The 13,546-nt window shown below is 39.2% G+C and overlaps 1 protein-coding gene across 3 annotated transcripts in view; it reads left to right on the top strand.

The window, feature by feature from the left end:
* LOC149022179 (rab GTPase-activating protein 22-like) overlaps positions 1–12,785 on the top strand; it is an 85,865-nt gene extending 73,080 nt beyond the window's left edge. For 2 of the 3 annotated variants that reach the window (XR_016172406.1, XR_016172407.1), the window contains exons 10-12: positions 10,062–10,145; positions 10,812–11,095; positions 11,825–12,785. Coding sequence is in view for 1 of the 3 variants with exons in the window: in XM_089150352.1 (XP_089006478.1) it covers positions 10,062–10,145; positions 11,825–11,854 (114 nt within the window). In the remaining 2 variants the exon portion in view is untranslated. The remainder of the gene's footprint in view (positions 1–10,061; positions 10,146–10,811; positions 11,096–11,824) is intronic. The other variant, XM_089150352.1, reaches the window with a different exon arrangement.
* Positions 12,786–13,546: the final 761 nt, after the last annotated feature.

The following is a 13,546-nucleotide window of genomic DNA, read 5'->3' as shown; positions in this document are numbered from 1 at the left end:
TTCCTTTGTCCACTGGTTCTCCTTCTTTTTCTTTAAGTTTAGCTCCAACTTCAATAGGGGTATCAATTGCTTTATACCCCAACATTCCCACTTCTGATAATAGATCTAGGACATACTTTCTTTGGGATAGGAATATACCTTTCCTTGATCGAGCCACCTCAATCCCTAAGAAATACTGTAACTTCCCTAGATCTTTAATTTCAAACTCTCTGCCAAGAAAGTCCTTCATCTTTTGAATTTCTTCACCATCATTCCATGTGATGACAATATCGTCTACATAGACAATGAGAAGTGTGATGTTAGTACCTGACTTCTTGACAAATAGTGTATGATCAACATTGCTTTGCTTGTACCCAATAGAAGTCATTGCCTTCAGGAGGCGTCCAAACCAGCATCTAGAGACTGTTTTAACCCATAAATTGACCTCTTCACCCGACAAACTTTCCTTGCAGTATTGTTATCGGAGAAACCATGTGGGATTTCCATATAGACTTCTTCTGCTAACTCCCCATGTAAGAAGGCATTCTTTACGTCTAGTTGGTGCAAGTTCCAATATTTGTTCATAGCTACAGGCAACAGAACTCTGACAGTGTTTAGTTTTGCAATAGGGGCAAAGGTCTCCTGATAATCAATCCCATAGGTCTGGGTAAACCCCTTTGCAACTAGTCTAGCTTTCAACTTGTTGACTGATCCATCCATATTTTGTTTAACCACAAATCCCATTTGCATCCCACTGGTTTTTTTCCTGGAGGAAGTGTAACCAGCTCCCAAGTGTCATTTTTCTTCATTGCCTGCATTTCCTTTACCATAGCTGCCTTCCATTTCTTATTAGCATAGGCTTCCTGCCAACTTTTAGGAACAAATACAGATGATAAAGAGGATATAAAAGCACGGTAGGAGTCAGACATAGAGTTATAAGAAACATATTTAGCTATGGGACCCCTTTTCTAACAGCAATAGGAAGATCAGAAGAAGATACCTTAAGGGAAACAGTAGAATCTAATTCTGGAGCAGGAGACTGAAGTGGTAATGTATCACCTTTCTCCACCTGCTTTAGCCGGTTGTAATTCTTCCTCTGATAAGTCTACACCACCTTATTCTGGTCAATTGGTTTTGAAAGACCCCAACAGTGTGTCTCACAGGAGTGGTCTCCCCCTATCTAGGTTCTTCACATGGTTCAGAAAACGAAGGGGGAGGATTAGAGTCGTCAGGTATACTGGCCAAAGTCTCCCCCTGGTCAGGAAACTCTTCTGGGACTCTTAAGTTGTGTTGGTGTGTGATATGAAGATCTAGAGTCAGAAAGAACACCTCTCCTCTAGGACTCTCCCTCTGGAGAGATGTATAGTAAGGGCAAGACTCATTAAAAATTACATCCATGGATACAATGGTTTTCCTAAAAGGAGGATGATAACATTTGTACCCTTTTTGAGTAGCAGAATACCCTAAAAATATGCAGTGTAGGCCGCGGGGAGCCAACTTACTCTGGTGGGCTGTGATTCTGGCATAACGCACGCATCCAAAAACCTTTGGGGGAATAACAAAAGAAGAGGCTCCTTGAAGAATCTTATTAGGACATTTAAAACTAAGTATCCTACTGGGCATCTTATTTATAAGGTAAGAAGCAGTGAGTATAGCATCACTCCAGTATTGGTCAGGTACATTCATAGCAATCATAATGGAACGGGCTATCTCTAAGAGATGCCGATTCTTCCTTTCAGCAACCCCATTTTGGGCAGCCGTATCAACGCAACTGGTCTGGTGTATTATGCCAGAGTCAGAGAGATATCTCTGAAATTCACCATCAGTATACTCTGTGCCATTGTCACTGCGAGGGATCTTCACACTGGCATTGAACTGAGTTTTAATCATATTATGAAAATCACGAAAACATCGGAAAACCTCATTTTTTTGTTTTAAAAGATAAATCCATATAGAACGAGAGTGACAATCAATAAAAGTAACAAAATACCTATGGCCAGTAATAGACACACGTCGGCAAGGGCCTCACACATCAGTATGAATGAGCATAAAAGGAATAGATTTTCTATTATGAAGAGAAGGTAAATAAGTAGAACGAGTCTGCTTCGCAAAAATGCAGGCTTCACAAAAAAAAATATCCTCATTACAAGAAGAAACCAAATCAGGAAATATTTTCTTAAGAGTTCCTACAGGGGGGTGACCTAGCCTACGGTGCCACTGATGAAGGTTTGATATTACCGAATGAACTGAATTAGAAGATGTCAAAGCAGAAGCTGATCTTCCAATCGGCTCGAGCAAATAAAGTCCATTGTTTAGTTTACCACGTCCAATCTCCTTCCCCATGACCAGATCCTGGAAGACACAATAAAATAGGAAAAAAGTCATGTGTAAGACTACTGATAGAGAGCAAGTTAGTAGAGAAAGAGGGAACATGTAAAACTTTAGACAAAGAAAGTGATGGAGAATGTTGAATGGTCCCTTTTCCAGCAATGAAAGAATAGGAGCCATCAACAATTCGAACTTTATCTTTCCAAGAAGTTGGAAAATATTGTAAGAAAGAGGAGGATAAACCTGTCATATGATCTGTGGCTCCTGTATCAATGATCTAAGGAGTAGAAATTGAAGAAACTTGAAAGCTTGTAAAAGTGTTACCTGAAGTAGCAAGGTAGGAGTTGGTATGGGTAGGAGTTGGTATGGGTAGTAGAGGAAGCAGTGGTCGAGGCTGTACCGGCAGTAGAAGACTGCAGAAGACGTCGCAGAGTAGCGAACTCCTCCTGTGAAAAACCAATGTCTGCAGAGGGTGTGGTGGAAACTGTCTCAGAAAGATTAGCCTTTGGTTTTCCCTTTCTTTGTGCTCGTTTTTGCTCAAAATCAGTAGGCTTCCCATGCAATTTCCAACAATTTGCCTTGGTATGATATGGTTTGTGACAGTGCTCACACTTGACAATCTCCTTAGCTGAATCAGATTTAGTGCGAACAGACTTTAAAGCTGATTTTTCCATAATAGGAGTACGAAGCATGGCTAATCGACGACTTTCCTCACACTGAACAAGAGCATAAGACTGTTATAGTGTAGGAAAGGGAGAACGACTTAAGACTTACACTTTGATCTGATCGCACTCCACATTCAAACCTGCCAAGACGTCATTTACCCGAATCTTGTCAATGTGCTTCCTATAAGTAGTCACATCATCTGGGTTAGTGGGATGATAATCCCCATAATGATCCAATTCCTGCCAAAGAGATTGCAACACGGCATAATATTGGGCCACAGTCAGTTCCTTTTGGGTAGTCTCATGAAGCTTCTTTCGTAGCTCATAAACCTGTGCATCATTCCCCAACTGTCCATATGTTTTAGTAGTAGCCTTCCAAATTTGGGCTGCAATATCAAGTAATAGATATCCACGGGCAATATTTGGAATCATGGAATTCAAAAGAAATGACATAATAAGAGAGTCATTCGAGATCCATTTATCCTGTGAAATGCCTGTGGTAGTAGGTTTGATAGTGGTGCCCGTAATGTGTCCAACAAGTCCTCTTTCGACAATAGTCAGGTAAGCAGATCCGGACCAAATCAAATAATTTGTCCCATCAAAGCTTACCAAAAGAGGATGAAGAGTGGGGTAATGTTTGGAGCCAATGGGAGCAAGAGTACCATCAATAGTTGTCATGTTGACAAAATTATCTGCAGTTCTTCAGTCTTCACCCTTTCGAGGTAACAGAAATGTCGCAGAATGCAATAGCCAAACAATGATATGATCAAATCTCCTATTTCCTATTTTTTTTGGCTAAAAGAACAGTAGATTTGGATAAAAAAGGGGAAGAAAAAAAAAAAAAAAACAATTATATGTTTTGGTTTGGTCTAAATTTAGAGAGAACCAAACATATGGTTTGGCCAAAGACAATAAGTCTGGTCTAAATTAAAAGAGAACCAAATATGTTTGGTTTGGTTTAAATAAAAAGAGAAGCAACCATATGGTTCGGCCAAAGAGTAAGAGTTTAAGGGTTGCCAATTGTGTTTTAGACGGATGAAGGGTACCTGGCTAGTGATGGCGATGTGTTGAAAGTCGTGTTGCAGATTTCTGGAAACTTTCGTCGGTGATAATCCCTTGCCGTCTTAGAGAAGCAAAGCAGTAGCGTTTGACTCACTTTGAATCTCTTATACTCCTCTCGCGCTCTCCGATTCTCGAAATCTCTGTCGGCGTCAGTATTCCGTATTCTGCCTGAGTTCTCTCCAGGGTCTGTCGGTCACGGACTCTCGGGTGTTAAATATAAATCCCCAAACAGGATTGTTGTCGAATCTGTTTGTGGTTGCTTTGATGGTGATGGTGAAGACGAAGGCTGAAGGTGACTTTGTCAGCAATGGCGGAACTTCAACGGCGATGGTGAAGACTATGGCAGAGTTCTTCTTCTTTCCCTTTTTTCTGTTCTTGGTGTTGTCGAATTGAACTCACCGAATGCAGCGGTGCTGAAGAACAGCCAGAAAGGGCGATGAGTTTTGATACTCTTCTGCGACAGAGACAGCGAGAGAAGCAAGGTAAGTTCGACACTCCTCTCTTTTTTTCTCAATTCCCTAATCGAAATTAGGCTATGATGCCATGTTGAGAAACACAATATTGGGAGAATGGCTTCTTGATCAATGATCTCAAGCCCTCTATTTATAATTAAGTGGAAAGTACACTATTACAAGGAATAGAATTTTACATGAGTACACACTCTAATTGAACTCCTAGTAGAATCCAACACTTCTTAAGGCACCTTAGTATTCATGTAACTGCATTCTAATAAGGTTTACAAGGGGTAGACAAATCGGACTCATTACACTGACGAGAAAGGCAATGTGTGCTGAGTATTAGGCAAATTAAGTTTACCAATCAACCTCAGGTATCTCTCAGGATCACCAACAACAACTCCGTCATCTGACACTAGTTTCAAATCTGGATCAATAGGACTATCTTTAGAGCGAAGCAACCTTATTTCAGACTATAAATTAAGTACATATTTCTGTTGCAACAGAAAGAACCCTTTCTTAGACTAAGCAACTTCCACACTTTAAAAAATACTTGCGTCTTCCCAAGTCTTTAGTTTGAAATTGTTGGGGCAAATACATCTTTCAACTTCTTGATGCCAATTAAGTCATCTACAATAATGACAATGTCATCCACATAAACCACCAGGAACTGTCTTCTAATACCGGAATGAAGATAAAAGATGGATTGATCACTTTTACACCTCTGGAGGTAAATTAACCAAACCACGCTCCAAGGTGATTTTTTCAGCCCATACAGAGATTTCTTGAGCTGGCATACCTCACCACTCTCCCTCTGAGTAACAAAACCTCAAGGTTGCCCTACATAAAGTTCTTCATGGAGATCACATTGAGAAAGGCATTTTTCACATCAAGTTGATACAAATGCCAATGGTGAGTAGTAGTTAAGGAAATCAAACTGCAGTGGAGCCTTGGAGGTGAATGTCTAAACAATTCGCACTGTAAACCTGTGAGTAGCCTTTGACACAAGCCTGGCCTTCAAAAGAGCAAGAGAACCGTTGTGGTTAACTTTGACAATGAAAGCCTAAAATAGCAAATCGTAGACTTCTTTGAGGGTAAGGGGACAACATCCCAGGTCTGATTTTCTTCCAAAGCTAAAAGCTCTTGTATCATTGCACCAGTCTATCATGGGCTAGACAATGACTCTAAACTAGACTTTAGGAACAGGGTGATTCTCAAGAGTAGTAAATGAAGAAGAATAAAAGCAAGACGATAAACCAGAATAGGAAACAAAATTAGAAATAGGATATTGAAAAAAATTCAATTACCTTCACGAAGGGTAATCAAAACATCAAGATAAAAAAAAAAAATTAAAAAAAAAGAGGGCTAACCACAAGATTAGTGGATGATGAACTAGAAACTGTGTAGCCAGGGGGCATTCGGATGATTAGAGAAATACTTCTTTATTGACAGAGAATGAACCCGGAAGGAGAGGTGGCCAAGCTGGTGCTTGTAGAATACTCTTTCAACAGCATTATAGGGAGATCATAATTAAGGTTGGGAGTAAGGTTAGGATTAGCAGAATATGGGGTAGATTCAGAAAAGGAAAAACATTGACAGTAATAAAATATTATCATAATTTATTGGAATAGCATCTATATCCTTTTTGAGAATGTGAATGTCCCACAAAGCTACATTTTGGGAGCACGAGGATTCAAACTTCGAAATACTAGGACAATGACCTTTAACAAAACAAATACTACTCAAGACACAGTGGTAAGATAAAGGAACAGAAGGGAACAATAGAGAATGACGAATACCACCTTGCAAAACAGAAGATGGCATGCGATTAATGAGATTGCAGATGGTTAAAATGGTATCTGCCTAGGAAGGCTTGGTCACTCCTCATTTCAAACAAAAGACAGTGAGTGATTTCCATTAAATGGCCATTTTTCCTCTTTGCCACATCATTTTGTTGAGGGAATGAGAAAAATGCCATTGAAAGCCAATAAGTTAATATAAGAGGTTGAAAAATACTTTTTTTTGCATCATTTCTATGAAGAATGCAAACAGGAACATTATTAAATTGGGTAAGAATTTCAGCCACAGAATCACAATTATTTAAAATATCTCAACAATAAACCTTCATTAAATAAATCCAACTAACAAACAAAAGAAAGGCTTGAATAGACCATTTACTAACACATGGGGCATAATTTATGCAATGGAACTTCCTAAACTGACATTACTCACAAGGTAACATATAAAGATGCTTGGACATGCCACAAAAGATGAATCCTCAAACAAGTACAGCCCCCTGGACTCATGACCTCTACAAATCGTCTTCTTATCGTAAAATCTTGAAAGAGACGAAAACTAGAAGAGAAAATGATGGAACGATTAGAAGTGGAGGTAAACTTATGGACAGTCAACAAATTAAAGGAAATTCAAGTACATAAAGAATGGAGGACAACAATAAAGTAGAAGAAAATGGCATGGGCCCAATGCCCTTAAGTTGAGCATCGGAACCATCAGCAAGGGTGATAATATAGGAGTAACGAAGAAAACGGAAGATCCTGATACACCTGTCATATTGTCAAACGTGCCCGAGTAAAAAATCCAAGGGGGAGAGGCGGATGAGAGACAAGTTGTGGCATTTCTTATCTAACCAAAGGTACTAGTGGGGGACTCTGGCTGTGCCTGTGGCTGAGTTGCTTGGAATTGTGTAAAAGGAATATAATCTTCATCAGAATATCAGATATTTTCATAGTCCTTTACTTAGGCTGTGAAGTGGCACTCAGAGAATTAGTAGTGGCAGCATTGGCAACTTGAGGAGTCTTGGGATGAATTTCCAACGAAGTTTATGTCTTGGATGACCACAATGATCATAAGAACCCTGTGCATTGGTAGTGGTGTTTTACTAGAAGAACTTCCTTGACCACCACCACCTCTAAAACCTGATCCACAGATAGAAGTATGGTTGGGAGAGACGTACGAAGCTAGAGTAGAGTTATCAACCTGCACTTCACTTGTGAATGTTCACAAGAAAGCAAAGATCTCTGGAAAATCATCATAAAGTGGGGTGCCTCTATCCACAAAGACCTTGAGATCGAACTGAGTCAAACTCTTTATCTTGGCTACCTGAAAAGCTCATTATAGTTAGTTATTCACACTGGTTTTGTATCTCATACACATAAGTAGCCATAGATGAAATGGAGTTTGATTCCCCATACATCTTTTTAAAATCAGTAAGTTACTGGGTCAAAGGATGACTCTTCCGATCAACTCTATAACAGTCTTGTGATAACCCATAGATGCGAGAAAGATTGTTCTGGCCAAAATACAAAATATATAAGGGTAATTTTCATCTAGACCCCCTGAGGTTTGGTCCAGGTCACTTTTAGTCTAGTTTAAATTTTCTTTTGCATATGGATCCCCTGTGGTTTCAAGAAACGATTAAATAAGGACAAGCTTAACAAAAACTGTTAGTTTAATAAATTTTGTGACAAAAATATCCTGTGTCTTTTGGATTTTTATTATTATTTTAATCTACTAAAATAAATAAATAAATGAAAAATCTTAAGAACTCAAGATCGGCAACGCAGAATGCTGGGGCCTCTGTTGATTTGAGTTCTGTTGCTGTTGCATCTTCGGAGGCTCGGAGCCACCTCAATCAGCCAGCATTAATGTTGTACTTTACTTAAAAGTGTTTAGGATTAAAGGTGGGTAAAAGGAGAGCAAAGGTTCAGAGCTTCAAGGTGAGAAGAGTTGAGAAATAGAGGGAGATGATCAAAGGTGCAATAAGCACGGTGATGATTCGAGGGTTTCGGAAGAGGGATAGCCAAAGAAAGAAATATCCCAGAAGAAAAGGAGCGGCTTAATTAAGACGAAGACTTGCAGATAAGAGAGAGTGAAGGAGAGGGAGGGAAAGATGAGATTGAGATGCGGTAACGAAGCCAGAGAAGGAAAAAGACAAAGGAATCCACGGAGCAAAGGATAAGGATTTCAGAGACAAGTGGTAGAGAGGGGTTATAAGTTGGATTATCATAGGCCCGTTAGACTGTAATCATCTGGAGTTGGAATTTAGTCAGTTGCATCATCTAAGAATTCGATGAGATCCATGTCTTGCCCAACATTAGATTTCTTAACTTTTGATGGTTTGCTAGAAGTCTTGATCTTCGTAAGATGCTTTCTTACCTTTTCAGCCTGCAACTCCAACCCCTTTTCTGAAGGTTTCCGCTTCCTTTTCATGTGTGCCGCACATATATCCTAATAAAAGCGCAGAATCCGGAGAAAACAAAACAGGCACAACGCCCAAATCAATTATTCAGTATATATAAAAACTACAGATGCTAATCCGCAACAATTATCGGAAACCAGATCGGTAATAGTCAATATTCTGGACTTGGAAGATGAATGAAATGCGAAGCGTTCCCATCCCTTTGCAGGCTCCAACCTTCCCTTCTAGCTTTTGCGTTGCAGATCCTGCGTTTCTAAGGTTTTTCATTTATTTATTTATCTTAATAGATTAAAATAAAAATAATAAAAAAATTCAAAAGACACAAGGATATTTTTGTCACAAAATTTATTAAATTAACCATTTCTGTTAAGATTGTCCTTATTTAATTGTTTCTTGAAACCACAAGGGACCCATATGCAAAAGAAAACTTAAACTGGACTAAAAGTGACTTGGACCAAACCTCAGGGGGTCCAGATGAAAATTATCCAATATATAAATACTCCCATAACTCCTTCACGATATCAATATCAGTTACTAAATCAACAATGTTTCTCTCCATTGAGTTTAATTGTCCTAAATTCGAGCATCAGTTATTTCCCACAATGGATCATCTTTAGGATTTTTCTATCCATGTGCAATCAATATTTTCCAAACAATATTCTTCCATTGTTGGAAGTTTGCAATCCTTTCTGATTTCTCTCTAGTTATATGATGAGAAGCTGAGGATGTGACCTCACTAACAATAGTTTTGCCTCAGCTGTAAGGAATAAATGCAGTCCATATGCACCCAATAATGCCAATAATAATGTAAAAGGAGCAGCCAACAGAAATTTAGAACAGCCAAAAATCAATCTGAAATATTGAAAAAAGAATGTAGCTTCAACAATATGGACCACAAAACCAAATCTAATTGAAGCAACAGCCCACATCATTCTTCGTGAAAGACCAAGACCTTTTTTGCTGAAACCCTTTACAGTTACTCTTTGAGAACTGTGAGCCAACAACTATAATCCTACTGGCAGCAACCCAACTGGTGCTGCCCATGTCTTTGGCCACTAGTGATGTTAGCCACTGCTTTCTACTTCCCTCTGCCTGTGTTGTTGGTTTCTTTTGTGCAGGGGTATGAGGGTACAGACAGTATTGACCATATAGGTAATGTATCAGCTTATCCACCATGTATTGACGAATAAAACCTATAAATATTGAATATGTGTTGGCCAATACAATCTGAATGATACAATAGTTTAAAATTTCTGGAATTCTATCTGTAAATATGTCCATTTTCCTGCATTTAAACTATTGTTTTGTACTTGGAAAAATTGTGTTTGGTTATTCATGTTCAACATCTTGCAGATGTTTAATGATAAGATGCTGAAGATCAGCGTTAAGAGATGCATACGTACGGCTCTCAAACTCCGGAAGAAGTACTTTTACAAGGTTCCTGGGTCTATTGTTATATTATTTTGTTCTGCAACTGTACAGATAGTCATAACCTTGCCAGCCCTTGTTTTTTCCTTCACATGTGGTGCCTTTTTCCTTCTATTCATGCTTCAAATTAATTTTGAGTTCTTGCACAGTTTCATGTTAATGATACCGGTGACTATTGTTTTTGGTAATTTCTATATTAATGATACTCATTGTAGAGTAGTGACGCATGGTGTTTCATTTGAAATGACAGAAAACATCTCCGGAAAATGTTCTGATGTACAAAAAGGATTAGTACTACCCTTTTCCTCTCCTATTTGAAAATATTTAACCTGCTTCTTTTGAACAATGACATGGGAGCGAGGGGGTAAGAACTAGGAAATTTTAAACAAATTTTCTTATCTGCAACTATTTGATGAACTCAACCAGTGTTTTCATGTTGCCACGCCCAAGCCAGGATAAACGAGGGGGTTTGCTGTTCTAGTTCAAAAGCCAGTTTTGTGAAAACTCCAGCAAAAGTTTTAGCATGGGGTTGATGCTACTATTTTCTATTCATAAGTTGATCTTCAAAACAATCTTGCACTAGACTATTCTCTGTAAGATTATAGCAATGAGATTGATGAGTCTGTTTTCAGTCATCCACATTGAAACTCAACACTTTTCTTTTCTGGCTTCCAGTTAATCAGGCAGAATATCGCTGCTAGTTCAGAGAAATGACTTTGCAAAGATGTACTGCCTCGGGTAACCAATCCATTGGCCCAAGTCTCATGCAACTCTGCAGTAGTATCTGAAGTAGCACCAGTAACATGAGTTTCCCCATTCATCCTCCTCATGCAATCATGCAATGTGTATTGCATCCTGATCATCTGTGCTGGAGAAACTGAAAGCCAAAGAAGTTATGCCATTTGAAGATCTACCTGATTATTTTGAGTCTCAAATTTCTCTTTGACCTTTTGTGCGAGGTTAGTTACTACTGGTCCTCCTCCACCCCATCAGAGAAATAATAGTAGAATATTCTTGTTTTGTAATGACTTCAGGTGTAATTAAAAATTGACTTTCAGTTGCACCAACTACTTTCCTGGCCTGATTTGGGAACATATGGGCTGAAGTAGACTGAAATAGCAATCATTGTTTGGGTCAACTGATTCCAACAATATTTATTCCGAGTCATCAAGATGGCAGTACATGTTCTATCCCACTCAGGACTCATAACTTGCAATTTTCTGTTACCAGGTCTTTGTTCTTCCCTTTTTTTGGGGGAAGGGGTGGGTGTTTGGGGAGGGGATATACTACTGCTGTACCAAAATTGAGTTTATAGAAATCATGAATTAAACTTGGATTGGAAAACACAATAACTCTTGTAAATTAATCCATACTAGATGAACGACAGCGTTGAAGATGAAAGATGCATGGGCATTCAAGCAAACATGGGGTGGAGGGGGGATTCCAAACCAGATAAGGGCACACTGTCCTTTCACAGATATGAGGACCTAACCCAAAAATGATCTCCTTGTAAAACTTATACTGCTAATTTATTGATTGCTGTTTCATTGCTTCCTAACGTGGCATGCTGTTTAATTTATCTATTTCTATTTTTACCTTTCTTTAATTGGCTTGAAAAGTATTGCATTTAATTACAGAACTAGACCTCATTTTCCTACTTATATATTGAGATTTGGCATGGCATGCAGATTCAGCAGTCAGCTCAGAGACTTGGCTAATTCAAGTCAACTCCCCAAGTCCGATGTTTGAATCAAAGTCAATATGCTGACGTCGAATGTGTAACTCAGTATTTTAACTGTGCAACTTGGGTAACTTGCCATGACTCGGGAAACCTAGTAAAGCAAGCAAGTTGGGTGAATGCCTTTTCTCGAGAAAGTTCCAATTCAGGAGATTTGAATCCTTTTGCTCACATTACCTGTAAAATATGGAGGCTGATGCATCAACATTCTCAACTTATCTGTCTCTTTTACTTATACCTGTTATTTATATATAGGAAAATTAGGTTTTGACTAAAAAAGCATCTGTATGAATTCTCATTATATTGTAAATTCTTGAATCATGAAGCAGTTATGAAGTTTGTCTGAAGTTTCCTGACAAAACTGTATTTATCTTTTTCCTATTCTATCTTAGGAGTATGGTTATTCAAATCAGTTCAGATTTGCTTCTTATATGGAGATCTACTCCCGCGACATGTCTACTTTTGAAAATATTACCATCAGGTTGCAGGCTTCAGGTTTGTGGCTCTACATGAATTTTGAAGGCTTCAACCATATGGGCCAATTTCAGACCGCCATTGCACACAACCTCAGCTCATGCTGGGCTCGCAGTTACCTATCATCCCCAAGGACAGTGACCACAGGTGGGCTTCAATTAGGCTCAAACTTACCCCTTCAGCAGCTCACTGCCAGTCCCTGTGTACCAGCGCTAGGTTGGATCAGATGTCAACCTGTGGAGGCACCTTTTGTTACTATTGGATAAATTCCTTATTTTGTTTTCTCTTCTTTGCCATAACACCCATTCTTACACGGACGAGTTGGAAGAGGAATTCCTAATTCTTACACGAATGAGACTGAGCACATCTGATCAGTGAAAAATTCTGACACCAATCATTTACGAGTGAGTATTACACCAGGAACTGACAATTTTGGTTCTGGCATATAGCACGTTAGCCATAGGTAGAATTACTGTAATGCCAAGTTTCAAGCATGAACAGATTCAGATTTGAAAAGGTTGTAATGGTTTTTACAGTTGCGGTTCTGTAAATAAACAGTCCTGAGTTTTTCTTCTTCGCTTATCGTAAGTCCTTGGAAAAACGAGGCACGGGTGTAGCCCACTATTATTGATTAGAAGCTAAATTCAGATTTCAAGTTAATGTATTTATGTGGGACGGCACCAGAATTTAAAGTTGAGAGATGATCCTAGGGCTGCAAAAGGGACTGGATATTCTTTTTTCATTTTTTTTACTTTACTTCTCTCCCAAATGTTTGATCAAAATTCGATATTTGCCGCGCTTGAACTTTCAGATCCATTTGAAGGGGACAGGATTTTAGGCTTGAAACCTCAACACTTTATGCGGGACTCTCTTCAAGGATATGATTTTTTTTTTTTTTTTTACACCCCCCCCCCCCCCCTCCCCCCTTTTTTTTCCCCTCAACTATTGAATAACCCCACGACGTGAAGGTGGAGGCGTAGTCCTCCCCTGTTCTCTTTGCCCCCCTCCCCCCCCCCCCCCCCCCCCCTCGGTCGCCCCCCCCCCGGCGGGGGGGGGGGGGTGCTTGGGGGGGATTTTTTTCCCCTTTTTCCCCCCCCCTTCCCCTAAGATTTTTATTTCCCCCCCCCCCAGAAAAAATAACCCCTTTTTTTTTTTTTTTTTTTTTTTTTTTTTAATTTTTCACCCCTTTTTTAATGGG

This window comes from Hakea prostrata, chromosome 3 (assembly GCF_041222555.1).
Source record: "Hakea prostrata isolate BN-2017 chromosome 3, UWA_Hpros_2, whole genome shotgun sequence".
Taxonomy (NCBI): domain Eukaryota; kingdom Viridiplantae; phylum Streptophyta; class Magnoliopsida; order Proteales; family Proteaceae; genus Hakea; species Hakea prostrata.
The sequence above is the reverse complement of the archived record's forward strand: the minus strand, read 5'-3'. Positions and strand labels throughout refer to the sequence as shown.